The sequence below is a fragment of the Aedes aegypti genome, chromosome 1, assembly GCF_002204515.2.
Source record: "Aedes aegypti strain LVP_AGWG chromosome 1, AaegL5.0 Primary Assembly, whole genome shotgun sequence".
Taxonomy (NCBI): Eukaryota; Metazoa; Arthropoda; class Insecta; order Diptera; family Culicidae; genus Aedes; species Aedes aegypti.
In genome coordinates, this window is record NC_035107.1 from 36,540,216 (window position 1) to 36,558,437 (window position 18,222).

An 18,222-nucleotide genomic window follows, 5' to 3' on the forward strand; every position below is an offset into this window, starting at 1 on the left:
TGAGGACTGCTGGAGTAGTCTCAAAGCAGCCATTAACAACGCAGCGGAAGGTGCCATTGGGTTCGTGGAAGGAAATCGACGGAACGGTTGGTTCGACGAGTAGTGTCGGACGGTTTTGGACGAGAAGAATGCAGCGCGGGCGATGATGCTGCAGCAAGGCACCCGTCAAAACGTAGAACGATACAAACAGAAGCGAAGACAGCAAACCCATCTATTCCGGGATAAAAAACGCCGCCTGGAAGAGTTGGAGTGCGAAGAGATGGAGCAGCTGTATCGTTCTCAAGAAATACGTAAGTTCTACAAGAAACTCAATACATCCCGCAAAGGCTTCGAGTCGCGAGCCGAAATGTGCCGGGATAAGGATGGATGTATTTTGCCGGACGAACGTGAGGTGATTGAAAGGTAGAAGCAGCACTACGCTGAACACCTAAACGGCGCAGAGGTGGAAGATCAAAACAGCAGGAGGAATGGCTTCATCAGTACAACGGATGAGGGAGACGTGCCAGCTCCTACAATAGGTGAAGTTAAGGATGCTATCAAACAGCTCAAGAACAACAAAGCAACTGGAAAGGATGGTATTGGAACGGAACTTATTAAAATGGGCCCGGACAGGTTGGCCACTTGTCTGCACCGATTGATAGTCAGGATCTGGGATACAAAACAGCTACCGGAGGAGTGGAAGGAGGGAATAATATACCCAATATACAAAAAGGGTGACAAGTTAGAATGTGAGAACTATCGAGCGATCGAGCGATCACCATTCATAACGCAGCCTAAAAAGTGCTTTCCCAGATCATTTTCCGCCGTCTATCGCCACTGGCAAGCAGATTTGTGGGAAGTTATCAAGCCGGTTTTGTGGACGGGCGATCAACGACAGACCAAATCATTATGTTGCGACAGATCCTCCAAAAATGTCGCGAATATCAAGTCCCTACGCACCACCTATTCATCGATTTCAAAGCGGCCTATGATCCCATCGACCGCGAAGAGCTATGGAAGATTATGGACGAGAATGGTTTTCCCGGGAAACTGACTAGACTGATCAAAGCAACGATGGATAGTGTACAGTGCTGTGTGCATTATTGGACCCGTTTGAAACACGCAAAAGACTTCGACAAGGCGATGGTCTTTCCTGCCTCCTGTTCAATATTGCGCTAGAAGGTGTATGAAACGGGCGGGCTTCAACATGCGGGGCACGATATTCAATAAATCCAGCCAGTTCATCTGCTTTGCTAACGACGTGGACACTGTCGGAAGAACATTTCAGGTGGTTTCTGAACAGTATACCAGGATGAACCGTGAAACGGATTTCAGGGTTGGATTGAAGGTAAATACGTCGAAGACGAAATATCTGCTGGCTGGAGGAACCGAGCGCGATAGAGCTCGCATTGGCAGACGCGTGATGATCGACGGGGATGAGTTCGTGGTGGTGGACGAATTTGTCTACCTCGGATCATTGATAACGTCAGATAACAACTGCAGCAGAGAAATTCGAAGACGAATCATTGCCAGAAGTCGTGCTTACTACGGACTCCACAAGACCTTGCGGTCTGGTAAACTTCACTTCCGTACTAAGTACAAGTAAAAGACGCTGATAAAACCGATTGTCCTCTACGGGCATGAGACGTGGACAATGCTCGAAAAGGACCTGCAAGCGCTAGGAGTATTTGAACGACGTGTGCTTAGGACGATCTTCGGCGGAGTATGCGAGAACAGCGTAAGTCGCCAAAGCTGGAAGAGTGCGATGGGCGGGACACGTTGTGAGAATGCCGGACAACAATCCCGCAAAAATGGTGTTCACCTCAAATCCGGCCGGTACAAGACAAAGGGGGAGCGCAACAAGCTAGGTGGAGCAGGATCTTGAAAGTGTGGGGCGATCGAGAAATTGGAGGTTAGCAGCCATGGACCGAGTTAGTTGGCGTAACATTGTGGCGCAGGTCATGTCTTGAAGGACGTAGAACCAGCAAAAGAATGAAGAAGATTTCTCTGACACAGGCTTACAAAGCTTTTGGCTAATGTTCAAAATACTCTGACAGAGTTTTCCATATCTTGTGGAAGAAATCTAAAAAGCTTGTATCAGATGTTTCCAAAGCTTCTGCCTGGTCTCCTCTAAGCTTCTGGGAGAAGTTTCCAAAGCATCTGGAAGAAGCTTCTTAAGCTTCGGGAAAAGATTTCCGAGCTTCTTGCAATTCTTTGAGAGAAGCTTTTATAGCTTCGAGAAGAATCTTCAAAATCTTGTGAGAGGAACATCTGAGATTTTCTAAAGCTTTTGACAGAAACTCCAAAGCTTCCAGTAGAAGCTCCAAAAGCATCTAGAAAATGCTTCCAAAGCTTCAATGAGAAGTTTATAAAGCTTAGAAAGAATCATCCGAATCGAGTAGTGTTTGATCCGTTGAATCTGTTGCATGCTTCTTTGAGGGCGAGCGACGGAATCCGGGTCAATTGTGTTCGGTTAGCGTTTTTCGGAAGAAAAAAAAAAGAACACAAAGTGTCCGAGTGAAAAAAATGGACGCGTCAGTAGTGTTTGTTCCGTTGAATCTGTTGCATGCTCCTTTGAGGGCAAGCGACGGAATCCGGGTCAATTGTGTTCGGTTTGCGTTTTTCGGAAGAAAAAAACGAAAACAAAGTGTGCGGGTGAAAAATAAATCGACGCGTCAGTAGTGTTGATCCGTTGAATCTGTTGCATGCTCCTTCGTGGGTGAGCGACGGAATCCGGATCGTGTCCGGTTCGCATAGTAACCGCACTATCGGTATCGATCATTCGTGTATATGTTCACGTATTCATTTAAAAATATATCTTGATCGTTTACCAAAACGAATCCTTTCCCATATCCAGTGGAAGTGCAGAGGACTCCTCGGCTTCCATAAAGCAAGTAACACGTCAACATTTCCCTCCCATTCCCAAATTGACCTGCATTCGGACGCAGCCGGCGCCGGTATTGTTTGTTATAATAATGAGAGCACCAGTACTTACACATTGAAGATGCTACTGATCCTGAGTAGCATCTGTTGGTTCCCTGTGTAAGTACAGCTGTTCTTGCAATAACGGAGTAGCAACTGCGGGCAGTCAATCATGCTCATGCTTAGAAAGAATCATCCGAATCTTGTGTGAGGAATCCTGAGATTGTTGTGCTTTCGCGAATCTCTGAGAGAAGCATTGGATGCTTTTGACAAAAGTTCGAAAGCCTCTGGAAGGATTTTTCTATAGCTTGTGACAGAACAAGATTCTGGAAACAATCTTCTTAACCTCGTGGGAGAAATTCTTGAGATTTCCGTGCATTTTTCAATTCTCTGAGAGAAGCTTCCAAAGTTTTCAGCAGAGTTTTTTATGACTTGTGGCAGATTTTTCCTAAGTTTCTAGAAGAAGTTTCTAAAGCCTCAATGAAAAGCATCTGGGAGGAGCTTACAAAGCATTCGGGGGATTGAATTTTCCAAATATTGTGGGAGAAATTTTTAAAATGTTCTTGCTTTTGCAATGCTTGAAAAAAATAACAGTTTGAAATGGAAGATCACAGTAATATGGAAATTAGACTGATGCAAATTTTGAACTTTTTGCTCCCCTATGCTTAAACGATGTCAATTATATTGAAAATGATCCTCCCAAAATTTTGAGTGATTCGGAAGAAATTTGGTTGTGCACACGCTATTTGAAATTTATATGGAAATTACTATGGAAAAAGCAAACATTTTGTGTTCAGTCCTCTAACTGCTCGTCATAATAGTTTATGGAAAAATTAACACACTCATTTCATGTGAAAACTTCCCAGCTACAACCTTGTCGAAGATCATATTTTGATGGGACGTAGGGAAAATTTGCTATTGTTGATAACAAAGTCTAAATCATGCTGGGATGATCATTGAACTACTTTCAGAGCAACACTGCTTTTTTGCTGTAGAACATAGTAGCCATTGGCGTAGCTAGGATTTTTTTCTGCAGGTGTGCCTAGCAAATATTTGTGTTACAGAAGTATTGGCGGTCGCAATTTTTAAGATTTCCACAAATTTCGTAGTTTTAACAGATTTGTATTGATTTTATTCATTGGTTATTTTGTCACATCTGGCAACACATCGGGAATATTTGTAAATTTCAATTTTCGCTTCGAAAAGCATTCATTTTTTTGTAATCCAAACAAAATCCTACAAGGGTTTTAGCAAAAAACTCACAAGGAATGTCCATTGTTATTTTTCCTTAAGCTTTTCAGGTATTCAACAATGTGCTTTACAGAGATTCCTACAGGAATTTATTTATGAATTATGTTCGTACTTTTCAATGCTATTTCCAAGAACTAATTTACCAATTTTCACTGAGTTCGTCCTGGGATTCCCACGGAAAATCATTCCCAGACTTTCTGAACTCATTAGACAATTTCTAGATGAATCTCTATCGAACTGCTTAAAATAATTCTTGATTCCGTCAGAAAATGCATTAGAAATTCTTTTAATCATTTCTGCTTGAAGGTCCTCCGTGTACTTATTACATATAATTTAATTATTTTTTAGATTCCTCATAAATCAAGGAGCAACACTTCCCCTTCCTTCAAAACTCTCTTGAATATATATTTTTTTATATTTTCGAAAATGCCTAGTTAAAAAAAATTAACGTTCCTATGAAGCTCCTAGCGGAATACATTCTTTCAAAAATTCTTCCGCAAAACTACAAATTTCCCGAGAAATTTGTTCAAGGATTTCTAAAACAATTATATTATTGCTTCCCTAAGATTCTTCCGAAAAATATACCAGAGATTTATCTAATTATTCTCGAGAGATTATTTTTTTCTTTAAACCGCATTAACGATTCATTTTGGAATTTTTTGAAGAAATTTTTCACCAGTTTTACAACGATTTTGCAAATGATTCCTGAACTTCTCAAAAAAATCTCTAGAAGTTCCATCAAGTATTCCTTCAGGTTCTGAAAATAACTCCAAATTTTTGGCGCATGGTAATCTCAGGATTCTTCCATAAATAAAATTTAAAATTTTATCCACTCTCCATTTTTGGTACAAAAACTACTCCAGGAATATCTCAATATTTTTTAGGCATTGCTTTACAAATTCCTTTACGAATCACTCCATATCAGATTGCTAAAGAAACACATACAAAGGAAGGTTTAAAAGAACTTTGTTTCGTGGCCGTACGGTTAGTGTTACCTAGCTTTTAGCCGCATCGTGTCAAGAAGTGTGGGTTCGATTCCCTCTTCAGTCCGGAGAACTTTTCGTCAGGAAAGTATTTCAACTGTGTCACTGGGCGTTGCCTGCTAGTCCGTTGTCTAGTGTGGTGCTTCCTTCAAAGGGCATATCGTTCTCTGGAAGCATTAACGTGTAGGGATCATTAAAAAAAAATCGGTAAAAATACAAAAAAAAAATCGTGTCGTTGTTGTCAATGTATCTCACAGAAAATAATAAGTGGTCCTATACTAAGGATTTATTACAAAAAATCTTGTTCTTTTTTCTTCGTCTTCTACAATAGAAAATGATTGGTGTTAAAATAGATGGAACTTCTACTGAAAGTATTTGCAACTAATTAAAATCTAAGATATCTGTGGTGAACATATTTATGTAGAACTCATTTTTTCCTACCTCTAGAAATTCCCACCAAACTTTTTTGAAGGGTCTATTATAGGCATCTTTTAAGAACATGGCCGAAGATGTATTATAGAAAAATTCGTAATGTGAGATTTTAATGAATTTATATCTTAGGGGAAACTTTTGCATTACTTCGAAAGTTTGTTAAAGAATCCCTGATGGACTTTCAGGAATCAGGAAACATACGTATAAGAATTTTGCAATTCCTATAATTAACCTTTTTTTTAAATGTTGCATTTAAGAGTATCGAAAGATTTTTGTACGAAGTCAAAGCGCCATGCGAAGGAAGGAGAAACAACAAAATGTTGAAGCAGGTAGAATAATGGATGGGCAATGGTACAATTAAAGATAATTTATAATTTTTTATCTAGAGGTAAATTACAGGATAGTTAAAACCTAACCAATGAATTTACAAATAAAACAATTTTCTCAACAAGGTCCATCAGAATCTTCTTTAGAAATTATCCTTGAAATCTATCCTTCCTTGACTTTTAAATTTCGCCCTCTTATCATACAAATATTCAAATTTAGAATATGGATTCTGCCAATGATTGGCAAAATTATTTCTAAAGAAGTATTTTAAGGACGATCAATACAAATTTCTTTATGAATAGCTTAATACATTGTTCCCTCTTCCCATTTACTTGATGCATGTTTCTCTACAGATTCCTTTACCGCTACGCTGATTTCGGAAGCAAAAGTTTTCCTGGTGTTTTTGACAAATTCTAAAATTCTTATCTAAAAATTCGAAAGCAAGAGACATTTCAAAAACATTTTTCTTTCCATTTGTTGAATAATCCTAAATATAGAAGAGTTGTTGACGAAATTTGTGAAGTACTTTGGGAATATTTCTTATTGACTTTTGATGAACTTAGCAGAAGAATTTATACAACAAATATCTCTCTTCTTTCGGGAAAACTATTTAAAAAAATTAACAGAAGAAAATCAGCGAAATATCTCAGCATTAGATATGACAGAATCAATGTTTTTCTTTGAGAAATTGCGGAAAAACTGAAGTTTTGAAAAATTAAGTAATATTTTTTAAGTAAATCCTGGAAAATTTTCCGGGATCAATTTGCTAATATAAGGTAGACATAGAGGAATGGATGTCCACCAGGAAGAATTCGCTTTGAAAGTGTGAACAAGTCCCACAATATTATTTGACCAAGGGATTTGCAAATGTTCTGAAACCACCTTTCAATATTCCTTGAGGAATTTCATCATATTAAAATCTATAAAGAATATCGAAATTTTTTTGAAAAAATATACAACAAATCTACGTCTGTGTCTACGACCTTCAGGTATTTTCACTACAAATCTATTGGAAATTTATCAAATTATTTACTAAATAATAAGTTTTCTTGGAAAAATGCAGTTTAAGCAATAAATTGATTCATGCAAAATTACTTTAAAAATTGAATCAAAATCAAAGATAGATTTTTTTGCAGGAATAAAACACTATAGTCAATATTTTACATTTTTTCACACCAGTTTAAATTTCTGTCATCAATCTGAAAAAAAAATGCCGAAATTCCTTGCAAGTTAACCTTCGGGCTGTCGCGCTGTTGTACTTTGTACAACAGTTGTGATTTATATGGTATAATTTTGCAACAAAGATATCTATCGACACCAAACCAAAATGTATTCGTCAAGACTCATCTTAAGAACAATACTCGACAGTTTTTATTTACAGTATGGCCCTTTATAATACGGTTAAATCAACAAATTAACATGGAAGTCGCATAATAATGAACACACTATGTGCGGTTTGAGGAAACCACAGTTTGAAATCGTCATATCTCAATATCCAGATAATATAGAAACTTGGGGTCTTTAGTAAGTCGTTCTGGAGGTGCACTATCTGATGGTAACTTATTTAATTTGGAATTTGACCGCTAGGTGGCACTAGTGGCTTTGGAATATTTGATTGCAGATATCTCAGGAGCCTGACCACTTAGAAAGATAGTGTCTTCGGCAAAGTAGTTCAGTAGCTTAAGGGCTATCATTATTTGAGCCAAGAAATAGGATATTTTGCCACCAGGCGGCGCTAGTGAGTATAATTTTTTTGTTTTGCGGATACTGCAGGATCTCGACTTTTTGTTCAGATGCTCAGCGACTATCATTATTTTACAAAATTTCGAACTTAAAGGATTAAACAAAGAAAGAATTTGAGCTTCTCTACAACTTTGCCGAAGACGCCATCTTTCTAAGTGATCAGGCTACTGAGATATTTGCAAAACAAATGTTTTATACTTACTAGCGCCGTCTAGTGGCAAAATTTAAAAATCAACTAGCTCAAACACTGATAGTCCTTGAGTTATCGTACTTTGCCGAAGACGCCATCCTTCTAAGTGGTCAGGATCATGAAATCTGAGAAACAAAAAATTCATGCTCACTAGCGCCGCCTAGTGGCAAAATCCCGAATGTATTGGCTATAATAATGATAGCCCTTAAACTACTGAACAATTTTGCCGAAGACATCATCTTTCTAAGTGGTCAGACTCCTGAGATATTCGCGAAACCAAGGGTGTTGTACAAAGTACAACGCGCGACTACTCGCGTTACAACGCGTGACGACCGAAAGGTTAAGCCTTATTAAATCCACGCTTTATATTTTCTGAAATAACTTAAGAATTCTATTTTTAAATGATTTTTTCTGACATTATACGAGTTGAAGTTGATATATAGAATTCTTTAGATGATTCTCATTCCTCCGAAAAACATGAGGAATCAGTATGCAGTGAATATGCTGCTCTATGCATTATGCAAAACAAATTGGATTTTAGAAAAAAAAAAAAAAAAATAATAATTTTGGGAATTATACTTCCATTATATTGACGCTTTTTTATTCCATGGTATTTTTTGCTACGGAGATGTCGAAAATCGCGCATATCGTATGAAATCAGAAGGTAGTTCTAACAGTACCGATCGATGGACAGCTGGACGGTTAAGCTTTCGGTTGTCACGCAATCCACGGAAGTCAGAACCGCCACGCCGATGTTGTGTAAGACAAGCGAGGTTTTCTCACTGTAGTTGTACAACATAAAATAACGTAACTACTGAAGAGATTTTTGTCAATAACAAGAGTCATGTACATTGATTCGAAAGATGTTTCTTCATGTTAAATTTATTGTCTTTTAATTTTTATTTTTAATATCATCAAAAATGGGGGGGGGGGGCTGGATGATTCTGGAGGGGGCCAGGCCCCCTGGCCCCCCTGTTCCTACGTCAATGATAGTAGCCTGGATTACTTTGATCTATTCTTCCAGCCAGGAGTTCGGAAGTAGCCTGCCGAACAGTTGGTGAAGCATGCTACATGCAAACCCACTTTATGATGATGAATAACAATTTATCTTTAGGTCCAATCAAAAAGTGGTCTTCGGCAAAGTTGTTGCTGGGAAAATTTCACATTAGAAGGTTTTTTTTTCACTTTTCCATTAACAAATATAACGAAGAGATAGAGGGCTGAGAACAAAATATTGGCGTTTTTCATAGTAATCTCCATATAAACTTCAAATGGCGTGTGCACAGTCAAATTTCTTCCGAATCACTTCAAACTTTGGGAGGATGCTATTTACCATAATTAACATAGTTTAAGCATAGGGGAGCTAAAATTTCAAAATTTGCGTCACTCTTATGGACATTTTTATAAGCATACTGTTCGATATAGACTATCGAAGCTACATATGTTTTGACAATAAGCTTCGAAAAAAATGTAGTGTCTGCTTTGGTCACTCAAAAAACGTGTATCCAGTAAAAAAATTTAAACTAAAAATCTCATTCTAAATCTCTCCTCTTCTTCCAGTATCCTACAGCGTACATGGATTGGATAGCGTCCACGTGCGGGTCCCGACGGCGGTGACCCTGGGCAGCCCGGCAGTGCTCGTTTGCGAGAGCGATCTCCCCGACGAGGACCTCTACTCGGTCAAGTGGTACAAGGGGAAGCACGAGTTCTTCCGGTACACCTCCAAGGAAATCCCATCGATCAAGATCTTTCCCAAGGCGGGGATTAACATCAATGTGAGTAGATGATATCTGAGATTGTGGACATAGTAACTGAAACTATATTTTCAATAGGTTGACCATTGCAACGCGAGCCACGTAGTGCTGAGGAGCGTTGAACCGCACACCAGTGGGAAGTACAGCTGCGAGATAACCGAAGCAGCGCCCTCGTTTCACACTAAGATAGTCACTAGGGATTTAAATGTAGTAGGTAAGTTAATTTCACCATCCTAGCATGTATCCGGTTGGTCTTACACTTTCCCTCAAACCCAATCCAACAGATTTACCGAAAAGCGATCCGCAGATCGTGGACATGAAGCCGTTCTACGGTGCCGACGAGTTCCTCGAGGTCGAATGCATATCAAACGAATCACTGCCAGCGGCCCGACTCGAATGGCTCATCAACGATCGGCCCCTCGGCACGATTCAGCCTCCGTCCCGGCTGGAGTTTGTCACGTTGCCGACTACGAACAGTAGCAGTAGCAGCAGCAGCAGCGGTTCCCAGAGTGGTACCCCTAGTAAAAAATCCACCAAGTCTTCCCTACGCCAAAAGCAGAACGAGGCTGACGATGACGAAGATGCCGGGACAGCGTTGGACAGCAATGCCGTGCAGTATCACTCTTCGCCGGAGTTTACGGTTCCGGTGGCCGCTGCCGTGGTGGCCTCGGCAGCTGCCCTCTCGCTAACGACGGCCAGTTCGCAGATTCTGGCCGCTGCTCCGGCACTGCCCTCGCCATCTGCCGTTTACTCAACGGCACCGTCATCGAGGAAGGCCTCGTCCGGGGGCGGGAAGAAGGGACCGGCCTCGCCACGATACGAATCTGCCGTTTCCCGGCTGAAGCTCCTGCTGGGACACGAACATTTCGACAAAGGGAAGATTAAGGTGAGTGCTTTTCTGTTCAATCCCATTTTGGCGGTCGGGTTTTATTTTCTTTTTTTTTGGTGCCTGATGGAAAGCATGCTACATAAGGGTGTCTCAAAATTTAACTTCATCAGATAGCTGGGGCTGAAGCAGCTAAGGATGTTTCAATCAAACTTTAGTACGGGAAAAGTCTGAGAAATATCGTTAAGAGGTTCCCTGTTGATTTTTTTCGTGGGACCTAATATTTTATATTTTGTATTCTATGCAATGAATTAGGGAGGGAGCTTCGAAATCATTTCCAAAATTTTATTTTGAGTCCTCTGTAGAGCTTTCTTTCTGGTATTACAACAGCTAGTCCATATCGGTACAGCAAACAACATGGCCGGCCTAAAAATTTGTTTGAACATTAGAAGATTGTTCTTAAGACAAAGTTTCGATTTTCTGATAATGAGTGGATACAGACATTTTATATATTTGTTACATTTGGCTTGAATGCCCACAATGTGATTTTTATAGGTCAAATTTGTATCTAGCCTGAGTCCCAGATGCTTAACTTCATTTGACCGATTTTTTGAAACCACTCTCATCGTGACAACATGTCTACTTGAAGGTTAAAAATAAAGAGCTTTTGGTTTGTCTGGGAATATTATTAGTTATGCTCTGTAAACATGAAGAACAATCTTCCATTTTTGCAAGTGTACAGAAAAAAATATCCATTTTTTTCTGCAATCTACTACAGATGACACGCAGACTTCATCCTTTGGTGCAGAGGTGTGTGTCATTCTTATTTATTTATTTATTTATTTATTTATTTATTTATTTATTTATTTATTTATTTATTTATTTATTTATTTATTTTCACTAAAATTTGGAAGAGGGAAAAAACCCCTTTGAGTGATTACTTGAAGAGATCTTTCTCAAAAAGGCACAAAACCTCTTCATCTTTTCTAAAACGTTATAACAAATATCTTATGAACTAAAGGCGCATTCGGCTTGAACCATAACAGAGCCAGGATCTTGGTCTTTCGAAACGTTGGATCAGAAAAAGGGAAAGGGGAGTCCGTCTTCGTAAATGGCTCAAATTTCAATCCTTAAAAGAAAAACAAAGAAAATTACGGCAGTAAAAATCAAACACGATATGATATCTCATTTAAATATTTATATAATAATTTCAAACAAGGATGAAATTTACTTCCAAAGATATCATCGACTGATATAGGAGGAGTTTGATTTAAACTTTCCAAACTGCTAATGAATTTACTTCTTGATACCGTAAATTTGGTGCATACAAAAACAATATGATCAATATCTTCATATAATTCCCCACAATCACATAAATTAGAATCCTTCATATCTATGCGATATAAATAACTGTTGCATATGTAATGGTTCGATATTATTCGTGAAAAAGTGCAAATAAAATTTCTTTTTTCTGATATATTTTTAAACCATGAGAATTTATCAGCAAACGGACAAATGGAATGACGTCCTTTATCGCTTGAATTCCAAAATTGAGGCCAATTATCCATGCAATATTTATTAAGTTTTGAATGATGTTCTGAAGCAAAAATTTCTCTATTATAAGTAATTCCACATGCAACACCTAATTTAGCCAAAGAATCAGCTTGTTCATTGCCATAAATATTACAATGAGCAGGAACCCACAAAAATTTAATTAAAAATCCTTTAGTATATAAATCGTATTAAAGATTTTTAAGCTCCAAAAAAATGTGATGAGTTTTTGAATTAAAGTTTATAGAATTCAACGCATGAAGAGAACTCAAACTATCAGAACACATTATAAATATGTTCGGAGTAAGAGGTCTAACCAAGTTACATGCAAAATATAATGTGGTTAGCTCAGCTATGAATATAGGACAAGGATTTTGTAATTTAAAAAAATAATAATTAAATGAGCCAAATGATTATCGAAAACTCCAAAGCCAGCAACATTTTGAATTGAAGACTCATCAGTGAAATAGAATTGATCATGACTAATACCATCAAATTTTCGTTTAAATAATATATTCGCATACTTAGGATGTTCAATTTTTGGAATTTGTTTCAATTCTTCATACAAAGAGAAATCAATAAGGGGTCGAAAAGTATGAACATCAATATTATAATTTGGAAACCAGGGGAAGAAATTGGCATTAAATTTTCATGTGAACAATAGATAAAGGAATTTAGTATTTTACTTGTAGGATTAATTTCATTTAAAGATTTTAAAACATCAATGATTGGATGTTTATATGAAAAACATTGCAAGATAAATTTGCAATTTAATTTTTGAAAACGAATCTTAAGAGGTTCAATACCAGCTAATACTTCAATTGATTGAGTATGAGTTGAATTCAAGAGTTTTAAACAAATCCTTAAACATCGGAATTGAATTTTTTCAAGTTTTGAAAAATGAGTTTTAACTGCATTTCCAAAAGTAAAACATCCATATTCCATGACTGAACGAATAGTTGTTTTATAAAGAATTATCAAATCAGAAGGATGTGCTCCCCACCATGTACCAGTAATCATACGAAGGAAATTTATTCTTTTAGAACAAACTTTTTGAGTATATAAAATTTGAATTTTCCAATTTAATTTCGAATCGAACTATATACCAAGATATTTATAATCAAAAACTTGTTCAATTTCATGCCCATTTAAATATAATGTAATATTGGTTGTTGAATGTTTTCGTAAAAAAATAATATATTTTGTTTTTGGTACCGAAAATGTAAAACCATTATCAAAAGCCCAAGTGTCAATATTGTTTAACGCAGTTTGCATAAAATGACCAATAATTTCTCTATTTTTACCACTTATAGACAATACATTGTCATCAGCAAAATGTATCAAATAACATCCATTAGGAATAACATTCACCATATCTGAAGTGAATAAATTATATAAGAATGGACTTAAATAAGATCCTTGAGGTAAACCAAAATAACTTTAGATTTTTAGATGAACCATTATGAAAAAATGCATAACTTTCAAATAAATTGTACAAGAAATTTGAAATCAAATTTGGAATTTTCAAATGATTCATTTTTTTTGAAAAGTAAATCAATCAAGACAGAATTATATGCACCAGAAACATCAAGAAAAGTAGAAACTACATCTTGTTTTCTGTTGAATGAAAGTTGTATCTGAGAAGATAAAAGAGCAGTACAATCACGAGTACCCCGATCTTTCCTGAATCCAAATTGAGAAGAAGAAAAAATGTTATTTTTTTCTGCCTACAATTCCAAGCGATTCAAAATCATACGTTCCATAAGTTTACGTAAACATGATAATAAACTGATAGGTCTTCGACTATCAGCTAATGATGGATCTTTGCCAGATTTTAGAATGCTTATTACTTTTACAAAACGCCATTCAAAAGGAAAAATGTTTTGAGAAAGAAAAGAATTGTATATCGAAAGTAAGTATTCTTTACATTCATCTGGTAATTTTTTGAGAACTATAAATTTAATATTGTCAATACCTGGGGCTGTATTTTTAGTTAATGATAAAGCCAAAAGCATTTCCTCTAATGAAATTGGAATACAAAGATTAGGAAAATAATTAAAAGATTGGTTTTTTAAAATTGATGAATGTAGGAACGAAATCCGGACATATTTTAGATGCAAATTTTTCAATCCAATCTTCCGAGTATTGTAGTACAATTGGACTTGAAGAATCATGATTTCTCTTTGTCAAGACTTTCAACAAAATTTTTCCAATAATATTTTTTTTGAATTTGGAAATTCTTGTAAACAAAGCTTCAGCTACGAAATAATTTAAATGCAACAGATTCATTTTTCAAAGCAACTGAACATTCTTCATCCCACCAAAAACATGAGCGATTTTTTTTAAATTTCCTGACACAATCTTCTTTTTTTAAGATTTGTGTAAGAATTGGACTAGCAATTTTGAAAAATGATTATATTTTTCAATTACAGAAACTGGAACATTACTACTTATTATTGAAGTCGAAATTGAATCGGCAAATTTAGACCAATCAACATTCTTGCATAAATCGAACACAAAATTTGTTGGTTTTAATTTGTCATAACTTGCATTTTGGAATTGAATCAAAATAGGTAAATGATCACTATTATTTGGATCATCAATAGCTTTCCAAGTAGACATCATGGATAAACTATTCGAACAAAGGGATAAATCAATACATGAAGGATAACTAGGTGGACTTGCAATCCTAGTAAACGAACCATCATTTAAAATATTTACTCATCAATCAAATCCATTAATAATGTCCCTCTACCATCAGATTTATTACTTCCCCATGCTATATTATGAGCATTAAAATCTCCCAAAATATAGAAAGGGGCAGGAATCAGATTTAAAATACTTTTAATTTGAGATATAGAGAAACATGCGTTCGGAGCTTGAGCTTGAGCTTGATTGGCCGCCCGTGGTTGCTACTCCAGTATCGCCAGATCAGCTGCAGTTACACAAGGAACCAACGGACCTGGGATTGAACCGATGACCTTCTGCATATGAAGCAGAAGCGGTAGCCATTAGACCACCAACCCCGTCCTAGAGAAACATGCGTTTGGAGGGATGTAAAAACATACAATAGAAAAAGTCAAATTATCTTTGGTTATCGAAACAGCTATATATTCAATTTGTGAGTGCACTGATAAATCCAAATATTTAAATTCGATATTATCACGAATGCCAATTAAAACTCCTCCGTACGAAACTGTTATATCTTTTCGAATAATTTTGAACTGTGGTATACGAAAAAAATTAATTTGTTCCAACCATGTTTCATTTAAACAAAATATGTCTTCAAATTCAATAATAATATTTTGAGTCTGTCAATTTTGTTGATAACACTCCTACAATTTCACTGTAATATATTCAAAGTATTAGAATTGATTGAAGCCATTACGCAGAAAATAGAGATGCAATGAGAGGTCCGAAAGCATTCAATTTATCCAAAATAGAAGCAAAATAAGGCAAAATTATCTTAATTATTTTCTTCCAAAAATCTGAAAGATCTAAAAAATCTATAAATTCTTCTAAAGTTTTCAAAATTGAACTATCAGATTTCTCATTCTCATTTGAATTTTCATTGTGTTTAATTTTTTCATCATTATTAATTGAGGAAGCAGTAATTTTTTGAAAACCAGGAATATTTTTTTGCGTAGTAGAATTTTTGAGAACAGGGAAATTCGAGTTGTAGGAAGTTGATGGTTGAGGTTCAAAATCAATTGCATTTTTTTTTTGATGAGTTAATATGTGTTCGTTTTCGTTTAGTGGGAGGATTGTAAATGAAATTCTGTTGTTTTCCAAAATTATCATCATCGTTATCTGGCAAAATTTCAAAGGTGTTAGAAGTAGAAAAATTATCTGATGATTTCATAATATCTGCATATGATAAAAGATTTTTATTTTTTATTTTTTTATTTAATTTCATTTGATTCTCAATATATATAGGACATTGTTGCAAGGTATTATTTTTTTTGTACAGTAAATACAAGCACCAGAATTTTTCTTACTATCTGATGATGAGTGCAAATTTCCACATTTGGAACATTTTAATTTATTTGAGCAAAAACTGGCAGTGTGACCAAAAAGTAGACAACGCTCACAATGCATGAGCTTTGGATAATAAAGTCGAACATGAAATATTACATTATCAATCGTTACATAATCTGGTAAAACAGAACCAGAAAATGTAATTTTGATACAATTTGAAGCTACATATTTTGATTCACTTCCATTAAAAAATAATTTTGATAGTCTATTACATTCTAAAATCTGGACTGGTGGAATAGATTTATTTTTAAAAATTCCCAAACCATGATCATTAATTTCTTTGCAATTCAAATCTTCGTCGTATATAACTCCATTGATTTCACAGTAATCACATGGAGCATATACACGATACGAATTAATAAACAATTTAGATTCCAGAAGAGCGTTGGGAGGAGGAGCTGTGGTAGGCCTTGACAAGGAAAGAAGCTGTGTTTTCTGCGTCTGACAGTTTTTCCTCGTTTCAGGAGAGAAAGTTTTCACGAATTTCAAGAATCGTCGAATTTGGATCGTTTAATTTCCGATGGAAAGTGGCTGTGCAAGTTTGATGCGCTTGAAGTTTTCGTGACGTCTGTGGTGTTTATTCAAGATTTATTCAAGATTTCTGAAAGCTACGTTTCCGAGACGATTTACTGCGGGATTCAATTGGCGGATTTGCTGTCAACGGCAATTACATGTAATCAACCTTCAAGCTGGATTGAAGTGGTGAGTTCATTTCATGCTTGTGAAAACACATTTATATCGTGGCAATTTCATTTATTTGTTGAAAAACTATGGATGGTTCGTCAGTTGAATTGTCGGCCTAAGCCCTTATGCCATTGATCCACAAAATTGATCTACGTGTACATATTTTTTTTTATTAATTTGTCGCAATTACTTTGAATAGTTCGACATTAAAAATGTCGACGCACTGATAGATATTTATATTTTAATTTGAGGCTACATGAATCGCATCACTTACCAAGGTGAATCCTGAGCATGTAGCTTTTGATCCCTCCCACTAACAAAACTCCTTCCTGTGAAAACCATGGAGATGCAGAGGTGATCTCGGTCTCTAGTAGCAATGGATGTCACACTAACATTCCTTCCCTTTCCCCCGATGACCGTAAGGACGTGGCCGGCACCGTTATTGACATTACTGAGTTTGGAGTCCTCGAAATTGTACATTAAAGATGGTAAGCTACTCCCAAGCTACATCTGTTGAATCCCTGTACAACTTTGATTATTCCGGTCAATCACGGAGTAGCAACTACGAATTGTACGGTCATCAATGCTTATGCTTATGCTTATGCTTAATTTAGATTCCAGAAGAGCGTTGGCATCTTCTCTGGAACTGAAAACAATTCTTAATTTATCGAGAGAAAAGTTTTTGATTTCTTTCACAGATTTATAGTTTTTATAAACCTCTGAAGAAATCAATAAAACATTTATGGGTCTCTCTTTTTTACGAAAATATACCACATATGGGCAAAAAAAAGTTGATGGATAAACTCTTACACGGAAAAGTTTCGAAGGAAGGGATACTTTTAAATGAGAAGCATCATTTACATCTCCTTCACCTCCGTCAGTTTCCAAAATAAGAATTCAAAAAATCTCCAAAACAAAAAAGAAAAGAATAGAAGAAAAAATAACAAAAAATAAAATTAAATTATAGGGTAAGTGTACCAGTTATGGACATAGTGATTCCCTTTTTCGCCATACGTAATTACATGAATACCTTCAAATTTTGTAATGTTTTGTGTGTTGTAGCAGTAAGATTTAAGATATATCTTGATGATTAAACATTCAATGAGCTTAAAAATGTGAAAGTTTTCGAAATTTCACTTATGGCCAAATAGGGAACCACTATGGCCATAACTGGTGCACCTTCTCTACTTAGCGATTTCCAAAATAAGAGAACTCCAATTCCGCGAATCAAAACCTCAGATTCTTGAATTTGGATACTTGAATACGAACTCTTGAATTAACTTGAAAAAGCAAACAGCGCAACGATAACAATGTCTTGAATCCCCAGGAAATTTAGCGATTTTCAAAGGAAGAGAACATCAATACGCAAATCGAAATCTCAGATTCTTGAATTTGGATACTTGAACACCAGCTTTTGAAGTAACTTGAAACTGCAAACAGCGCAACAAATAATAAAGTCCTAAATTATAATCCTCAGAAAATCTGAAAAATGGAAAAAAAATGACAAGTGAAGAAAAAACCGTTTAGCCTGGTCAAGGCCTA

The 18,222-nt window shown here is 36.2% G+C and overlaps 1 protein-coding gene across 1 annotated transcript in view; it reads left to right on the forward strand.

Moving 5' to 3' along the window:
* The window catches only part of LOC5577442, a 369,008-nt gene that overhangs the window by 251,994 nt on the left and 98,792 nt on the right, over nt 1-18,222 (forward strand). The window contains exons 3-5 of the mRNA XM_021839424.1: nt 9,388-9,602; nt 9,660-9,795; nt 9,866-10,467. Of these exons, the coding sequence (XP_021695116.1) occupies nt 9,388-9,602; nt 9,660-9,795; nt 9,866-10,467 (953 nt within the window). The remainder of the gene's footprint in view (nt 1-9,387; nt 9,603-9,659; nt 9,796-9,865; nt 10,468-18,222) is intronic.